Here is an 18,060-nt window from a genome sequence, read left to right as displayed (position 1 = left end):
CCCACCCAGCAGTGACACCTGGCGGGGGCGAGCGCGGGCGGAGCCGGCCCCCGCATCCCGCATCCCGCATCCCGCATCCCGCCGAGCCCCTTCCCCGGGCGGGGCCCGACGGGGCGGCCGCGACCGGCGGCTCCTCTCCGCATCCCCGCGGGTGCGGGCGCGGCGGTGGGAGCGGCCCCGGTGCGGGGCGGCTGCGTGGGCCGGGAGCCCGGAGGGGGCTGTCCGACGTGCCCTCGGGGAGGCGGGGGTCGGTCGGGCCGGAGCGGCGGCTCCGCGTCTCTGACTCTGCCCAATGAGAGCCCGCAGCACGGCGGGCGCCGGCAATATTTGGCCGCGGCCCCCGAGCTCCCATCCCCAGAGCGCCCTCGCCCTCCGCGCAAGGACCTCCATGGCCCGGCCCGGCCTCGCCGCCAGCCCCGCTCCGTGCGGGGGGTGCCGGCCCCGCTGAGAGCCCCGCAGCCCCTCGGGGAGCCCCCCCCCCCCGGTCCGGCCCGGCCCGGCCCCGCCGCCCCCCGCAGCAGCATGAGCCTGGGCGCGGGGGCCCAGCCGGGGCTCGCTCAGCAGCGCGGAGCCGGCGGACGCGCCGCGGGGCTGTGACGGGCAGTGCCCCGAGGGGAGCGCGGGCAGGACCCCCTTCCCCGGTCATTTCTCCGTCTGGACCCCGCCCCGGAGAGATATGCTCAGCCCAAACCGCCTGGAAGCGTCTCCTGGGATTGCCGTGGCCCCCGGGCGTGCGGAGTGCGGAGCCTTCCCTCGGACGGCGGGCGCGGCCCCCCGGCTTTGCCTTCCCCTCGTCCTCCTCCTGCTCGCCCTGACGCCCCGCGCCGACTCCTCGTGGTGGTGAGTGAATCCCCGCGACGGCCGCCGCCGCCGCCCCGACGGTCCCGGGGCGCGGTCGAGGGACGGGGATGGAAATGGAGACGGGGATGGAGATAGGGATGAGAACGGGAACAGGCGCGGGGACGTGGATGGGGACGGGGAATACCGAGTAGGGGTGGGAGCGCAGCGAGCGCCCGCAGTGCCGGCTCCCAGCTCCCGACGTGCGGCTGCGGGAGCCGGCGGGGACCGGCCGGGATCGTGCGGGATCCCCGCGGCTCCACCTGCGCGGCTCCGGCCGCGTCCCGGGCTCCCGGAGCGGAGAGGCGGAGACGGAACCGTCCCGGGGCCGGTGCCGAGCCTTTCCCCGCCACCGCAGCCGTCAGGGGCGCCCCGCGCCCCGAAAATGCCGCCGCTCCTTCCTTGGGGATGGGACCTGATGGGACCACTGGGTCTGTCGGGGAGCCCAAGGCGCGGTGGCTCCTCCGCCAGCCATCCCTCCCCGGACACGGCGAGGAGCGGGATGAGCCCCCCGGCAGGGTTGATGAGCCCCCCGGCAGGGTTGATGAGTCCCCCGGCAGGGTTGATGAGCCCCCCGGCAGGGTTGATGAGCCCCCCCGCAGGGTTTATGAGCCCCCCGGTAGGATTTAGACAGGGGAAGAGACTGCAGCTTGGACCCCCTGATCCACCCCGACCCCGCCGGAGCTCCATCCCTCCGGGCTGCGGTGTTTCCTGCACAGTGACATCGCCCCAGGGAAGCGGAGTTGATGTCCCCTTTCCTTTAGATAAGACGAGGCTTTGTAACAGACAGAAATTACGCCATAACAAAAATCTTCTGGAAATCGGTCTCCTCCTGCCCCGGTTCGTGTAACAGTGAAAATTCGTCTGTGCGGAATGACATTAATTAGCAAAACAAGGATCGAGAAGTTTTCCAAGCGACCCTGCGCTGTTTCAGTAGTTCAGCAACACTGGGGAAGAGAAAAATAGTTGGCTGCAGAAAAGTTCCCAGCGTCCCCCACCCTATAAAAGTCCTTTCTAATCCTGTGGAAAACAGCGTTTCCCGTGCCAATCTCATCATCATTAACAGATCACGGCGGATGAGGCAAAACTTAATCAAATTCAACCCATCTGCCCCTGAAAGAACACGGCGGTTTCTGGAAATCCTCAGCTACCGTGAAGCACTCTGTAAGGGCCCGGCAGCACTTCATGGTCGTGCAGATAGCACAAGCATTCCCGGTGTTCCAGAGCACGCCTGGGCGTGTGGCAGCCCTGGCCGGGCTGGCATCCCTAGGAGAGCGATGCCAGGGTGAGAAAGGCGGGTGGGAAAGCTGCGGGGCCAGGAGGGAGCGCGGAGTGCGAGGGACGAGCTGCTGGGGCAGCTGCTGGCAAAGCGAGCACAAAAGCAGCTTCTTCGAGAGGCCGGAAAATGCTTTGGAGGGGGCAAAAGGAAAAGTAGAAAGAGCGAAGCTGTTCGCAGCCATGCCCGGAGGAGGTTTCCCGAAGCCTGGTCAGCCGAGGGGAGCTGGAATTATTGTGAGAGAAAATGAGTCACTTGCTGGGGAGCCTCAGGTTGGTACAAGCACTGAGCTGGCTCCAGGAGCCAGCTCTGCCCCAGCCCAGCAGGGCAGGTGAAGGCAGGGCGGCTTCTGTGGGCAAGGTGAGGTTGCTAAAACTGAGGAAGGAAGGAAGGAAGGAAGGAAGGGTGGAGAAGTTGAATTATTTCCATTATTTCCGTTATCGCGGGGGCTGTTAGAGGTCTGTTAGAGCTGAGGAGTGGGCGCACGGGATAACACGGCTGGGAAAAAACCAAAAATGGAGTAGTCACAGCATCATGTGCCCGGAGATGGGCAGTTCTGGTAACACACGTGGATGCTGCCTGAGGGGTGAAAATTCCTTCTTTAGGAGGAGTGTTGAAACCACTGTTTCCCCTGCTGTCGCACCCCACTGCTCCCCACAAGGGCTCCGCCGCGGTCTGCCCTCGTTCCAAGTGCGTGTCGCTTCCCAGCAAGCGGGAGGAAAACCAGCCACGTTTTAAGCCTCGGTAGCTGTGGCTTGTTTGGAGGAAGCTAGATTTAGCTCCCACAGCAGTTTGTGTTCTCAGCTTGCAGGCCCGATCCCGGCTGGCAGCTCGAGGGGGAGAGCAGAGGAGAGCAGGGCAGCCCCCACTCAGCCTGGGGATGTTTTTGCCAAGCAGTATCGGTCCCAAGGAGCTTAAATACATGGCTCTTAAAACAGAAAAAAAAAAAAAAAAAATTAGAAGTGGAATATATTAAGCTCTTAAGATTCACACTTTCAATTGAACTTTCTCTTCTGGAAAGCAGAGCATTCCTGAGAAAAGCCTAAATTGAACCAAGCGCTGTTGTGCTGGACGTGTCAGTCCTGATAAAATAGCGTGTTTAGATGAAATTGTGTTTTACTGAAAATGGTTTCAGCCAGCTGTGGTTTGGGAAAAAGTTGTTCAGTGATCTGCATAGGTTTCCAAGCACATCTTTAGCACCACTGATATTACAGTAAATACATTTGGTGGTGCATCATCGTTCCTTATTTTAATTATTATTGCCAAATTCTTCTAGGGATTCACACACAATAAACTTGTGGAACTAGAGGAAATGCTTTTCATTTTCAGAGTCAACTTTTTAAGTAGTTTAATAGGAAAAACCGGGTCCCCTCTGATCACAGTACATGGAAAGGAAATATCAACCAAATGTTTCTTCTAAACAACTGCAAATTATTAATTTTCAGTGACGTCAGGCACGGCCCAACCGCCTCACACAAACGCCGAGGAATTGGTGAACTTTGGCACCCAAAAGAGTGGCCGTGGGCGCGTGTGTGTGCGTGAGCACGTGCTCAGAGCCCGGGCAGAGGGGACAGGTTGGGGACAGCGTGGTTTTTGGCCTCTGTGGTTGTGGCCACCGTGACTAACAGCGACAGCGGGGTGGCTGCGGCTGCGGGGAGCAGCGCCCTTGCAAAAAAAAACCACAAAAAACCAAAAAAAACTTCCAAAGTGTTACTTAGCAACAAAATACCGGCTGAAACACGGACAGAAATTAAGAAGGAATGCGACGGGAAAATCCCTAAATCCCGTTTACACTTGGGCGCAGCTGGGTAGGGAGAGCAGCATCGTCCGGGCACGGCGGCTGGCAGGGCTGTGCCCCACAGGCTGTCAGACCCCAAAAGCGGCCTCCGAAATTCCTTTGGAAAGATTTGGGAGATTAGACAAATGTTGCTTATAAATATAAACTGTGCAATAAACAAACTTGGTGTAAATAGCTAAGTAGAGTTGAGTCGCGGTTGGGAGCCCGGAGAGCCGTTCTGGTGTGGAAAGGCATTCTGAAATTAAAGGTTTGGTTAAAGAAAAATGTACACAAAGCCCTGTATACCCTCCTGCATCTCACCCTCGCACACACCCACACTCCTGCAACCCACACGGACCCCCGCCAGCCCCCCAGCACACCAAATCCTTGTTAGCTAACTTGTTTATTGCTAACCACAGCCCTTGGAAACTACAAATATTTAATTTCATCTGGCATTGGAACAGATGGGAGGCATCAGGCTCCCAAAGAGATAAAACAAATCTGTGGAAGGAAGAGGATCGCAAGTTTGGGTGTGGGTTGGAGAGCGTGTGGGAGCCTGGCAACCACATGGGGCTACCCATGGTGCTGTCAGGATATGGGGGCTCCGAGAGAGCTGATGCATCCCAGGGTGTGATGCCCATGTGGGGATTTTGAGGGATGACCGGTCCAGAGTCAGGCAGCCATCGTGGTCCTGCTCCCTTCCGTGGCCAGGGAAGGAGGAGTGCGTTTATGGGCACGGAAAATGTACCAAGGGCAGACCGTGAAGCAGGAGTGCCCGTGGGTCTCTCTGTGCCAGAGCAACCCCTGGACTCGGCGCCGGGCTCCGGCCGAGGGTTTGGCAAGGACACCCCCACTGCAGATGGAGAAGGGGACGTTCCCAGCACCATGGGTTGTTGGCTGTGCTCCCACCAGCGCTCCTCTCCAGGATTTGCCAGGTGTCTCCACCGTGACACCGGTGCTGTTCGTGCTCCAGCGGACGGGCACGAGGAGCGATGGGAAAACGGAGCCGGTGTGGACACGGGCTGGAGGAGAGAGAGGCTCATTTAAGCAGGCATCATGCTAAGGTGTGTGGGAGGGGAAATAGCATGAATAGGAATGTCTGAAATTAAGCCAAGGGAAAGACAGCTGCGTGGAGGAGCTCCGCAGCCCGCCGTGTAACGCGCCGGGGCGCGGGGGTGCCGCTGCTCCCCTCCGTGCCAGTCTCAGCCGGGCAGACCCCCAGCAGCCCCCGGAGCTCTTTGCTGGTAGAGGCTCTCGCAGGCTGTGTGGGGGCTCCGTGTCCGTAGCTGTGGTCCCATCCTGTGCCGTGCAGGAGCCACTGCCTCCGCCAGCAGCGCTTCTGCTGCCGAGCAGCTCCTCACCCTTTCCATCTTGGCGGGCACAGAATCACAGAATCACAGAATCACAGAATCACAGAACCACAGAATCACAGAACCACAGAATCACAGAAGGGGTTGGAAGGGCCCTAAAAGCATCTAGTTCCAGCCCCTCTGCCACAGGCAGGGACAGGGGACAAAGTTCCAGCAGCGCAACTTGCCACCTCCAAGGGGAGAGGACGTGCAGCGCTTGGGACACGGAGATCTCCGGGGTGTTGGCCCCGGCTGTCAGTTTGTTGTTGCAGAGCACTTTGCATGGCAATAAAAGCAGGAGGTCAGTGACCAGGAAGTCTTTATCCTGAGGCGCTCCGCTGCTCCGGCTCTCCAGGCAGCCATGCTGTGAAAAATAAGTTTTAAAGTAATGTCAGACTGATGGAGAATGAACCCCGTGGCCTTTGCAAGCAGCCCTGGTGTTCTTGGTTAGGCTGGAGGGAACAGATGGGTTCTCTCAGTCGCTCTGCGCCGTTATAATAATCCTAACTGTGCTGCTTAGTCCATTTTTCATTAGGGTCACTTTCACCTATGGGAAATCTTTCTTAGAAAGAAATGAAGAAAGGGAAAAAAAAAAAAAAAATCCTTCTGCTCTTCCAAACTCATTAGCTTTCACTATTACCAAAAGTGATTTCAGCAGTGCCATGAGGGGATCTGTGCTGGGCCAGAGCCCACGGAAACACAGCTTCTTGGAGCAGCTCACACCCAACACACAGGATGTGCCACGGAAAAGGGAATTGTACATCCAGCTTTATTACAAGGGGATGTCTTACCTCCCTGCCTCTTAGCAAGGGACTTTGAAATCTGGGGAGAAAAAAATTGGTTCTTAAGGAAAAAGCCTATTTTTAATGAGCAATTATTTTGTATTCATGCACCACCAACGATGTCCCTGAGGAGCAGCTCTCACCCAGTGCTGAGCAAAGTTTTCAGACCTCAGTTTTCGGATTCCTCTGATGCAAGATGCCAAGAGCAAAGCCTCCCACATCTGCACGGGGACAGCAGACTGCAGCACCCATCTGCTCCATCTCCCCAGGACCACAGTGTTTCCTCGCTGAAATTACATCCCACTGACTGCACAGGGTGCAGGAAAACCACAGAGAGGGGCCTCTGACCAGGACCTGAAGGCAGACAACTTTAAAAGAGGGATGCACAAGAAAGAGGAAGATAACGGTGCAGAAAATGAGAAACATGTCCCTTGAGTGGCACTGGTAGTCGCTCAGCATTATGATATTAAAAATTATTGAAGTGAGACTAAGGCTCTCAACATGCAGAGTAGTGGCTCTAAGTGAGGAAATTAGGACTATTAATCACTCAAAGGCGTTAACAATTCCAGCAGGCCAGGATGGCCCTGTTCCCAGTGGGGCTTAATAAAATACTCAGGGTTTGGAACACTAAAATAATATCTCAGATGTTTATAGCACCTTGCAGCCCGAAGTGCTTGGCAATTGGCTGTGATTTGTCTGCCACAGCGGGGAGAGCAGAGGAAGGAAGGTGCAGCATCCTTGGGAAGTATGCAAAGAACTCGAGGAGGTGAAATGCTGCCAGGCATGATGGAATTTGCTCTTTAGCAGGCAGAGAGGCAGGGATGTTGGATTTGATCCTATCTGCACAAGCTGTCTCCAACAGCTGCCCACGGCTTTCCAGGCTCCCTCCAAAATCCAGATTTCATGAGGACTCAGTGGGATGGGAAGGGAGCAGCAGCCAGGACAGTCTGGCTCCCAAGCTGATCCTTCAGGACTGCCAAAGCTGTTACAGAGCAATGGGGAACAGAATCACTCTCCCCAGGGGATGGACTGCAACAGCCTCTGATGCCACCAAGAGCCAGACCGTGTTCTCTTCTCAGCCTCAGAGCTCTTTTAAAGCTGTCCACAACCCCCGGGAGCAGATGACATGCCAGGGGTCCAAGGGATTCCAGGTGTCCTTTCCCCAGCTGAGCACACCTTGGCAGGGAGTGGCTGTGCCAGGAAAGGCAAATTCTGCAGCTGAAAACCCATTACCTGGGGTGTCAGAGCTGCTGCCATCGCTAAGACCCTTCGAGATGAAGGAGCATCCCTCCACCTCAAAGGCATCGTGCTGAAGGGGCTCACGGTGCTGACAGAGCTCCTCCTGACCCTGGGCTCTGTGTCCACCCACGCTCCTCTTCCCAAACAAGCTCTGCCTCCAAACAAGGAGGTACAAACTGCTGGAAAAGTTATGGGATCCTCGAGTTTTCACCCACAAACTCTCTCTACATTAATAAGTGACATTAACGAGTGATGAAGCCTCCTGCACTGGTTCTTTGTCAGTCCCTGGTCTGTCACAGGGACCAGTCGTGGGCTCCCTGAGCTTCCTCACGCCTGGATCCTGGCCTGCTGCATCACCAGAGCTGCTTGCACAGACATCCTTCTCCCATGCAAAGAGGTGACAGTGATTTTAGTTAAGCTTAGCTTCTATTAATCTAATTTAAAACTGTGCCTTTAATGGTGTCGGTGCAGCCCACAATGGGAATTTATGACGTTTCAAGCAGCTGTTCAATTCAGAGCACTAAAATCTTGATTTGTCTGAGAATGGCAATTCCAAAGATTGCCCTTTTAAAATCAAGCCATGTTCAAATAGGTTTTCCAATGCCTTCTGAAATGGTGAAAAATGAAATCTTAGCTAAAGCCATGTCCAGTACAAATCCCACTGGAAACTGAATTAGGGGCACTCGCTTATTTTGCAGGAGCACCTTGGTATCACGGAAGAGCAGCAGCACAGTTTCTGATTCCGCGTAATTTTACGAATCCCCATTAAATTAATTTCCTACTTCAAAACCTCATTTTCCCAGGGGCATTTCCTGGCTGGTACCTCCCAGTGAGCACACAGAGGCTCTGGGCTGTTCAGATTGTCACCTGAGCAGGGGACAGAGGCACGGCACGGGCCAGGGCAGCCTGCGGGGAGGTGGCGAGGCCGGGCGGGCTCTTGTGGGAAGCCCAGGAGGAGCAGGACGCATCCAGCACGGAGCCGAGCCGTGGGAGGGGGTCAGCACAGCCCGCACGCTACCAAGCAAATAGATGCGTCTGCCTCCGATTTGCGTGTTTATCTTAGAAGCAATTTAGGTTTCTCCTTGTTTACAAGAGCCAAAGTCAGCAGACTCTCCACAAGAACAACAGCTTGGAAGGCGGCGCGTGACGGTTGTCTCCTGTTCCCTCGTGCCTCGGCGCTGGCGGGACGTTGGGATGTTGGGATGTCGGGATGAGCTTGCTGCAGCCGTGCCTCTGCATGCGTCCCCGCAGCTTGCAGCGAGGACGAGGGCTTGACCTCGAAATCTCCAAAAGCACCTGCCCTTGGAACACGGAGTCTCCATCCTCCGCTGATGCGAGAAGGGAGGAAGGGAGAGCGGGAGATCCAGCGCGTGTCTCACGGCGCGGTGCCTCGCTCCCGGCTCCTGGCAGCAGAACTCCGGGGGAAAATGATGAAATGCACCCAGCTCGGAACTGCACGCTGATCGGCAAGAGGTGACACTGCAGCGTCATCAGCCCAGGGTGGTCAGAGGGATTGTGCCAGGCTCCCATCTGAGCTGGGCAAAGAGCTCGGCGCTTGGCAATGCCAGGGCTTTCTGCTCCCTCAGGAGGCAGCAGCGTATGGAATCCCGTTGGACAGGGTGGGGGATTGTTATCCCCACGTGCACTTAATTATGAATTTCCTTCTTCCTGGACTCCCAGCTCCTTCTCACTGCAGGCTGACCAGCTCCTGCTTCTGCCTCTCTCCTCCCAGCCCTGAAGTCCAGGCCTGGGTAGCCTCTAGCATCAGAAGTTATCTGTCACAGACTTTTCTGAACTCAAGGCTTGGGTTTTGTGGTTTGTTGTTTTTTTTTTTAAAGCTGGAAAAAATGCAGATTCCCCCAGAGTACAGCGCTGCAGAAGTGTGCCACTTCCAGCACAGCTTCATTTGTTTGAAAACAAAGTTCTGATAAGGCAGCTGGGGACTTCTGAGAACATCCATTGTCTTTCCCATTGCAGTGTTTTTAAAATGTCACAGATTTTGAAAAATAAAATTGGAAGAGATGCTTTCATCTATCCAAAACAAATGTTTGGGTTTTTTCCCCTCCCAAAACTCTGCTTGGCACAATTTTCTGATGTTCCTCGCCTTGCTCCATTTCAGAGTAACTGAACCCGACTGGAGCATTTCTCACCAAGTGGAAGCTTTTGTCTTTGCCGAGATAACCACAGCCTTTCCAGGACACGGGAGGAATTTTCCCTTCAGTTGTGTGTTGGATTTCAGTACATAAACTGATGGAATCCTGTAAGTGCTGTTGCAAATCCACTGCCACGGGCGAGGGGAGATGCAGGCGCTGACCTTGGCAGTTCTGGGATGCACAAGGAGAGGTGCTACTGCAGCAGTCGGTGCCCTTCACGCTGCTCCGCTTCCACTTTCTCCTGCCCGTAATGTTTGCTCTGATCTGGGTATTTGGCAGGAGAATTAAGGAGAAGTAATTAGCTTCCAGTGTGAAAAAGGGAGTGCCTAGTGTTTATCTTGTCTGGAGGGTTTCCCTTGATCTCGGTCTCCCAGGGGATGGTGTTAGTGCTTTATCCATCACTCTGCAGCCCGGGAGGCAGCTCTGCTGCCAACTGCTGTGTCCCAGCCCACTGCTGTGGCTGCAGAGCAGTGCCCCAGCTCAGCAGTGCTGGCAGAAGGCAGGGGATGGGGTCCCCACAAGGTCCCTGGTGAGGTGGCTCATCACAGGACATTTCACCTTTTCCAGCTTCCCCAGCGTCACTTTTCCCCAGCAAAGAGGAGCTTTGGCTACTTCTGCTCCTCCATCCTGCAGCCTGCTGCCTCCCAGCATCTCATCACTGCTCCTGCCAGCCATCCCCATCCTGGCTGGGCAGAAGGAATTTAGGGCCGGGGAATCTGTCCATGCTTCCCCGTAGGAATTCTGCAGTCCCACTCGATGCCACCGTGCCATCATCCGGCTGCTGGGGTGCTCCTCTGCCCTGTCCTGCCCGCCATGGGGAGGAACGGGCTGCTCTCAAAGCAAGGCAGGGAAACATCCACAGTCGGCAGTGCTTGAGGAGCTCCTGTTGGCTTTTCTTCCCCAAAGAGCTTCTGCTGTTCCTCTGCTTCAGGGCGAAAGGCTGGTGAGCGTGCCTGTGACGATAATGCTCGCTGCCCCTTGGAGTCTGGGCTCGCAAAGCCACGGGGAGCTGGGTTTATTATCCTCAGCTCCAGCCCGAGATGACCTTGTGCTTCTGCCAGCATTTAAACAAAATATTTTAAAAGACAGAACAGATCCCGTTGCTTTCTGTGCTTGCAGGGCTTTCCTGAGCCTGGGAGCTCTCTCGGGGGTGGAATAGAACTGAGAGAACATGTCCAGAGAGAGACAATGAAATATTGTCCAAGCTTATTGCTTTTTATTATTATTGAAGGAAGACTTTTTGCTTCCAGTCTGGGGGTTAGAAAAAAATCTGAATATCACCCAAACCTCATCCCTTCCAGCCAGAATCCCAGCTCCGTGCTCTGTGGCAAAAATCCTCCCCAGGCACAAGCAGCCAGAGGGGCGAGCGGGTGGTGCAGGCGGGAGCTGACGGGGATGGAAAATTCCATGTTGCTGCCATTGTCCGGGGTGGTGTGAGAGTGCGGGGCAGAGCTCAGGTCCCTCCCCCGTGGCTGTGGAAAGCTGCCCGTGGGGCTTAGCCGGGCTCTGGCGGGCTGCTGTGTGTGCCTTGTCTCTGTGCTGCCAGTTCTGCTCTCTCCCCGCTGCTGCAGCGAGGGGACCGGGAACCAGGCGGGGGCCAGGAAAGACAGGAGCCACAGCGGGGTTCTACCGGTTATGGAGCTTCAGGGCATGAGAGGGAATGTTCAGGAGATGCACAGAGAGGAATCGACAGCTGGGGGATAACGGTGCGGGTAAGGAGGGCAGCACCTGCTCCTCTTCCTCCCTCACCTGAGCGTGCCACAGGTGTCTGTGCCACGGCCGCTCCTGACGGACGCGGGCAGGAGACGGGGCAGAGCCGGCAGGAGCCGCGCCGGGCTCAGCCGGGCTCCATCCTGCTGCGCTCAGCAGGGCTGGGCGGCAGCGTGGGGCTGGGGTGTTGGGAAGAGGGTGGGAGGGAGGTTTTGCACATCAGCAAGTTTCTCTGCTGCTGCCCCAGGAGTTGACGCAGCCCGGGCTTACGGGAGACGTCCCGTGACCCGCAGCACCCGGAGCTGGCTGTCTGCTGCGGGACACGGGCTCCACAGACTCCTCGCTCCTTCCTGCAGTGATGGACACACGGGGAAAAGCTCTGCTTGCTCCCGGCTGGTGCATCCCGGGATTATCTTACTAAACAAAAAGGCTGTGATGGCTCAGCTGTGCCCTGTCCATGAACCACAGCCCCAGGCAGGTCTCCACGTGTGCCCCACAGCTCGCCCGTGCCAAGGGGATGCTGCAAGGGGATGCACTGCTGTGTGGAGACGCTCTGGGCAGAGCCTGGAGCAGCTCTGACACAGATAGGAAGGAAAGAGGGAAAGCTAGGCTTCAACGTAAGACACACCAAGCAGGGTGAGGACCTGGAGTCACTTGGTTTGTTCAGCTGGAGGACGCTGAGGTCAGACCTCGCTGGGGTCTGCAGCTTCCCCTCCTGAGGGGTAGTGGAGGGGCAGCTCTGATCTCTGCTCTCTGTGACCAGGGACAGGAGCCAAGGCAACGCCTGGAGCCGTGTCAGGGGAGGTTTAGGCTGGATATTGGGACAAGGTTCTTCTCCCAGAAGGTGATGGGGTGCTGAACAATCTTCCCAGGGCTGTGATCACGGCCCCAAGGCTGCCAGAGCCCAAGAAGTGTTTAGACAATACTCTCAGTCACAAGGTGGGAGTTTGGGGGTGTCCTGTGCACGGCCAGGAGCTGGACTCGATGGTCCCTGTGATCAGGACATTCAGTGATTCCGTGACTCCCCCGTGCAGGCAGGGCAGTAACGTGGTACCGTTCTCTCTCGCAGGTACATCGGGGCTCTGGGCGCGAGGGTGATCTGTGACAACATCCCCGGGCTGGTGAACAAGCAGCGACAGCTCTGCCAGAGGTACCCTGACATCATGCAGTCGGTTGGGGAGGGAGCCAAGGAGTGGATCCGGGAGTGCCAGCACCAATTCCGGCACCACCGCTGGAACTGCAGCACCCTGGACCGGGACCACACTGTCTTCGGCAGGGTCATGCTGCGAAGTAGGTTCTGCCCTGTCCCCTTCCCACCACCATGGGCCTCGTCTTCCTGGGAGAGTCTCTCCTCCCACAGGGCTGCCATGCCCGGTGGCTTGGATTACTCCCTGAGGAGAGCTTTGCCTTTCCTTGTAAATTAATCAAGTAGTAATGGGAGCAGAGCGCCGCGTTTGGAATAGCTGCACCAGATGAGATGGAGCAGGGGGAGCACTGGGGGAGAAGGGGGAAGGAGGAGACACCTCCAGAGAACAGGCTCATATGTAAACAGTAATGGGATATATAAATATTTGGAGAGCGGGGTTGGCCAGGACTCAGCAATTCACGTGGGAACTGGCTGTTCCCTCGCATGGCAAGGGAGGCAAGGCACAGATGCAGCTCCAGTCCTCGCTTCAGGCTCCGAGGTGGAGGAGGACCATGGCCCTGGGGCAGGTGCCAGCCCTGCACAAAGCACTGGGCACGGCCCTGGCCGGGGGAGATCTTCCCACCCCAGGTGAGGGACGGATACAACACCAGGAAACGTACCCGAGGAACAAAGAGGAAAAGCACGATGGGGACAGGGATGGGGCGGTTCCAGAGCAGGAGCAGCATCCTGGGCTCCAGCTGCCCTGGGAGTGCTCTGGGAGCAGACAGGCCCTGGGAGCTGGCACAAGCCCCGGCGCAGGCAGCAGCACTGCAGGACAGATGCTGCTGCATCCCATGACGTGCTGGGAGCATCCAGCCATGTGGCCTCCAAATCAAAAGCGGCTGGAAGAGTCTTTCCACTCACAGCTCGTATGGAGGACACGTGAGCACCACAGAAGGAGCCGGTGAGTGGGGGGCTTGCTCCTGGCTGGAGGGGATGGGGCAGCTGCCCGTGGGGTGGACAAGCAGCAGAGCCACGAGCCAGGTGCCTGACCTGACTGGGACCGGAATGCTGAGTGCAGCATTCACCCTGCCATGCTGCAGCCTGCCTGCTCAGCCTCTCTGTTCCCGTCACGGCACCTTTTCTGCTGCTCGCATCCCCTCCTGGCAGAGGATGGGGAATGATGAAAGCTCCTCGCCACAGCCCCATCCTGCGAGACCCAAAGAGAGCTCTGCTGCCTTTGAAGTTGCTTTCAAAGGCTCTCGAAACGAAGAGTAGCATGGTTTTGATTTGCAGCTTCTTTTACAACATTATAAAAACAGCTGCGAACTCGAACCAGAGACATAAAATCGCAGGCGGCAAGCTGTGCTGCGCGGGGAGAGCCGAGCCCAGCCAGAGCCGGCGCTGCCTCCACGCACCCACAGGAGGGAGGGGAGCGGCCCTGGTGGAAGGGTGCTGGCTGGTCTCAGCACCTGTGGGCACCCTGAGCGTTGCAGTCAGCCTGAAGGGCTCCAGGGAAGCCGAGGCTGCACATCGTGGTCGGCAGAAATGGCTGGGCTTGGCTTACCCACATCCAGGATGGTCTCGCTCCCCGTGCCCTGGTTCTTCGTGGGCTGCAGGCACTCGGCGCAGCCCGGCACGCTCACAACCCGTCCCTGTTCCTCTCCCCACGGCAGGCAGCAGGGAGGCCGCCTTCGTCTACGCCATCTCCTCGGCCGGGGTGGTCTATGCCATCACGCGGGCGTGCAGCCAAGGCGACCTCAAGGTCTGCAGCTGTGACCCGCTCAAGAGGGGCCGCTCCAAGGACGAGCGCGGGGAGTTCGACTGGGGCGGCTGCAGCGACAACATCAACTACGGGATCCGCTTTGCCAAAGCCTTCGTGGATGCCAAGGAGAAAAAAGTGAAGGATGCCCGGGCGCTGATGAACCTGCACAACAACCGCTGCGGGAGGATGGTGAGTGCAGCCCCTGCAGCGGAGCCCAGCGCTGGCTCGTCCCACTGCGACCTTCCGTAGGGGACTGGGCAGCTGGGACAGCTTGGCCAGAGAATCGGGACCTTGGGCATCTTTGGAGAGCGGTTCCTGCTGCGGATAAGGCTGGATGCTGCCCTGCCTTCCCAGTGCTCCCCTGCACGCTTTGGGGAATGGCCCCACGGGGATGGCAGGACCTTGCTCACCTTTGCGTCCCGTGTCCTTGCTGATGTTGGCATCAGTGACCTCCGTGACACAGCCCCCTCTCCCATTAGGAGCCCCCTCCCACACAGCCAAGGGCTGAAAGCTGCACCAGGAATGAGTAGACACTGGTGCAGTGTCTGATGGCCAGGGTGATCACTGGTCCTTACCCATCCCTCTTCCCACAGGCTGTGAAGCGCTTCCTGAAGCTGGAGTGCAAATGCCACGGGGTCAGCGGCTCCTGCACACTAAGGACTTGTTGGCTGGCAATGTCAGATTTTCGAAAAACAGGGGATTACCTAAGGAAGAAATACAACGGAGCCATCCAGGTGACGATGAATCAGGATGGCACTGGCTTCACAGTGGCCAACAAGAACTTCAGGAAGCCCACAAAAACAGATCTGGTCTATTTTGAGAACTCACCCGATTACTGCGTGATGGACAAGTCAGCAGGTAAAACCCAGAGCTCCAGTCATTACCCAAAAGCAAATCTTCCTCCCTTCCCCACAGGCCAGCAGCTCCCAGCTGGCCCAGCCTGGGGGCTCAGCTCCCCCACCCAACCCCAGTCTTTAGAGAGGGGTTACCCAGACCCAGAGTCCCCAGAGCACCCCACACCTGCACAGGCAGGACTGCATTTGTCCAAAATCCCCAGGCTTTACGCCAAGGCCCCAAACCCCTCAGGCTTCTGGTCATCCCAGGAGCGGAGTGTATCCTCAGAGCCCATCTTCTGCAGAGCAAAGCTCCCTCGAGCAGGCAGCAGGGCCTGTTCCGTGCACAGGCTGCCTGCTGCTCCTCTGAACACAGCCCGAGGCTGGGATGAGAGCGGGGAAGAGGCGCCAGGGCTGCTGGACTCCTGCAGAGGTGACCAATGGTTTCTCAGCCTGGAGCATTCCCAGTTTAGTTTGCAGCAGCCGTGGGAGCTCGGTGGGGAGCTCGTGGTCCTGCCAACCTCAGCCCTCCTCAGCCCGAGCAGAGAGGGCATTCTGAGCTTTGCCAGCTGCAAAGCCTGGCTCGGTGGGCACACACAGCTCCAGGGGCCCCCTGAGGCACGGAGGGGCTGCAGAGCACCCACCCCTGTCCCCTGCCACTCTTACACTCTGGCAGCAGCAAACCCGGGCTTGGGCATGGGAAGGGGGGCATGCAGATCGTCACAGAAACCCAGAATGTTTCGGGTTGGAAGGGACGTGAAAGATCATCTCATTCCAACCCTCCATCATGAGGGACACGAGAGACACCGAAGCCGCATCCCTGGCCGGGCTTGTGGCATCCCATGTCCATAAAACACAGCGAGTGCAGGCTTCGAAGTGCTGCCTTCGGAGACCCCAGTGCAGCACGTGCTGCGACAGAACAACGGGATTTCCCCACTAAAGCAGCCACACCCAAGCTCCCCACTTGCAGACGGAGATGCCCCAGTCTCACCCAGGAACCCCTGCAGGTGGGTGGGCGGGGAACTGCTGGAACACGGTGGAGAAGAACACCCTGACCCGCTCTGGCTTCCTTCCCCAGGCTCCCTGGGCACGGCTGGCCGGGTGTGCAACAAGGTGTCGCGCGGGACGGACGGCTGCGAGGTGATGTGCTGCGGGCAGGGCTACGACACCACGCGCGTCACCCGCGTCACCAAGTGCGAGTGCAAGTTCCACTGGTGCTGCGCTGTGCGCTGCAAGGAGTGCGAGGACACTGTGGACGTGCACACGTGTAAAGCACCCAAACGGGCCGAGTGGTTGGACCAGACCTGACGAGACGTGAGCGCTGAGGGAAGAAGCCACTGCCATCCCCCCTTGCGATTTTTCTTTCTTTTTTTTTTTTTAAAAACCCCTGTGCCCTGAGGGCCGTGATGCTCTGGGAGCTGTAGTTCAACTGCATGGCTTTTATTTAATTAATTCTACAAAGCACTAAGGAAAGGACTACAGTTCCCAGGAGGTAGTGTGGGCCCTTCAATGTGCTCAGCAGAACTAATCCCTGATCTAGCAGGAGGCTGCGATCCTTGCTTAAACTGTGAACCTGCAAAGGTTCTCTTTGCGAAGGGACGGTGCAACCAGTACAGACTCGGAGGACTGACTGTCGGGACGTGATGGCTGAGGAATCCTGCACCTCCCCAGAGAATCTACCTTACAGTAAAGCTTCACCAGCAAAAAAAAAAACACTAGTTCAGAATAATCTACTCTTGTGAAAGCATTCTTGCTTTTTCTTTTTTTGCGAGGCCAGAGGAAGGGTGTTGTGAATCCCTAAGACAGTTCCGTGATACCTGCGTTTCCCTCAAGCAGACCTGGCACGTCACTAACCCCACTGAGCAAGAGTCACCTCCGCACCGGGCTTGTCCCTGTGTCCCCAGCACAGGGGAGAAGTGGAGCTGTAGCTTGGAACTGAACCCTGTGAAGGACTGCACGGAGACAAAGGCCACCTCTAGGTGCTGGTGGACACACGGGGCTTGAGAGAGTAAATGAAACCTGTGAACTCGCTGGTAGGTTCTGGAGTCAGCGATACAACAGCGTCTCTGTACAACTCACGTGTATGTTGTGTATACTGCTTATTATTTTAAGTCAAAATTCATTATAAACCTATATCAGAAAATTACGTCCTTTGCGCTTTGAATTCCTACACACTCAGCAGGGCACCTCCCCAGAGCAGGAACCAGCCTGCAGCGTTTCTCTTCCCTGCTCTCTGCAGCTCCCGCTGTCCCAAAGCTTCCTAGAGAGCTGAGCATCCAAAGCCCCAGGGGAATCCTTTCTCAGCAGCATCACACTTCAAACATGTGGATGCCCCATCCCCAAAAGTGTTCAAGGCCAGGTTGGACAGGGCTTGGACCAAGCTGGCTGAGTGGAATGTGTCCCTGCCCATGGCAGGGGGTGGAACAAGGTAAGCTTTAAAGTCCTGCACCACCCAAACCAAACCCCGGTTCTATAGCACTGGGTGGAGCAGGAGATGCTAGATAAACTTCCAAATCTCTCCCATTAAAAAACCCCAAACCCTCGAAACATAATCAGCTAAAATTGAAGTGGATGAGAGGAGGGGAAGGCAGCTGCAGAGCTGCTGGTAGGTAAGTTACAAGGATCCACGCCTCATCTCTACAAATTTCCTCTTTTTTCCACCAATTCGAGCAAGCAGACTTTACAAAAATGCTTTATTTAGTGTACAGATATTTTCTAGAGTCCGGTCAAAAGGTCCCAGTGCACACAAACAAATACAGTGTATAACAGTTGACTCTGGAAACTAAACTGACCCAGGTGAAGGAAAAAAAAAAAAAAAAAAAAATTATCTAATTATCTTAATCATCGCAATTCCTGAGGCTGAGGGTGCTCCTGCAGTTCCCCCACCTGAGCTAGGGTGCACTTTGCCCCAGGCAGGGCTGTGCTTCCTCCCTGAGCCAGGAAAAATGGGCTTCATTTCCCTAATACTGCCCAGCATCATGCTGATGGGCAAGGAAGGACGTTTCACGCAGAGGAAGTTTTCCTGGAAGTTCCAAATTTATAACAATAAGAAAGGCCAAGTCAACAGGGACATTCACCTGCAAATGCTTTTTGCCAGGGTCTGCTTTAGTGCTGCCAGAGGTCTCCAAGGAGCTGGGGTTTGCTCCTGGAAGCGGTGAGATGTGTGGGCAAGAGGGAGCTGAGCAGGCTACAAGAGCAGAATCTGAAGGAAGG

The 18,060-nt window shown here is 56.7% G+C and overlaps 1 protein-coding gene across 1 annotated transcript; it reads left to right on the top strand.

The window, feature by feature from the left end:
* The first annotated feature begins 641 nt into the window (after positions 1-641).
* On the top strand, positions 642-16,885 carry WNT2B (Wnt family member 2B). The gene is made up of 5 exons (XM_040085466.2): positions 642-840; positions 12,193-12,413; positions 13,926-14,203; positions 14,608-14,872; positions 15,926-16,885. Exons 1-5 carry the CDS (start codon positions 677-679, stop codon positions 16,153-16,155), a joined length of 1,158 nt encoding a protein of 385 aa, XP_039941400.1. The 5' UTR covers positions 642-676; the 3' UTR covers positions 16,156-16,885.
* The last annotated feature ends 1,175 nt before the right edge of the window (positions 16,886-18,060 follow it).

Source organism: Hirundo rustica, chromosome 24 (genome assembly GCF_015227805.2).
Source record: "Hirundo rustica isolate bHirRus1 chromosome 24, bHirRus1.pri.v3, whole genome shotgun sequence".
In the NCBI taxonomy this organism is placed as follows: Eukaryota; Metazoa; Chordata; class Aves; order Passeriformes; family Hirundinidae; genus Hirundo; species Hirundo rustica.
Note: the sequence above shows the minus strand (reverse complement) of the source record. Positions and strands in the feature narration are given on the sequence as shown.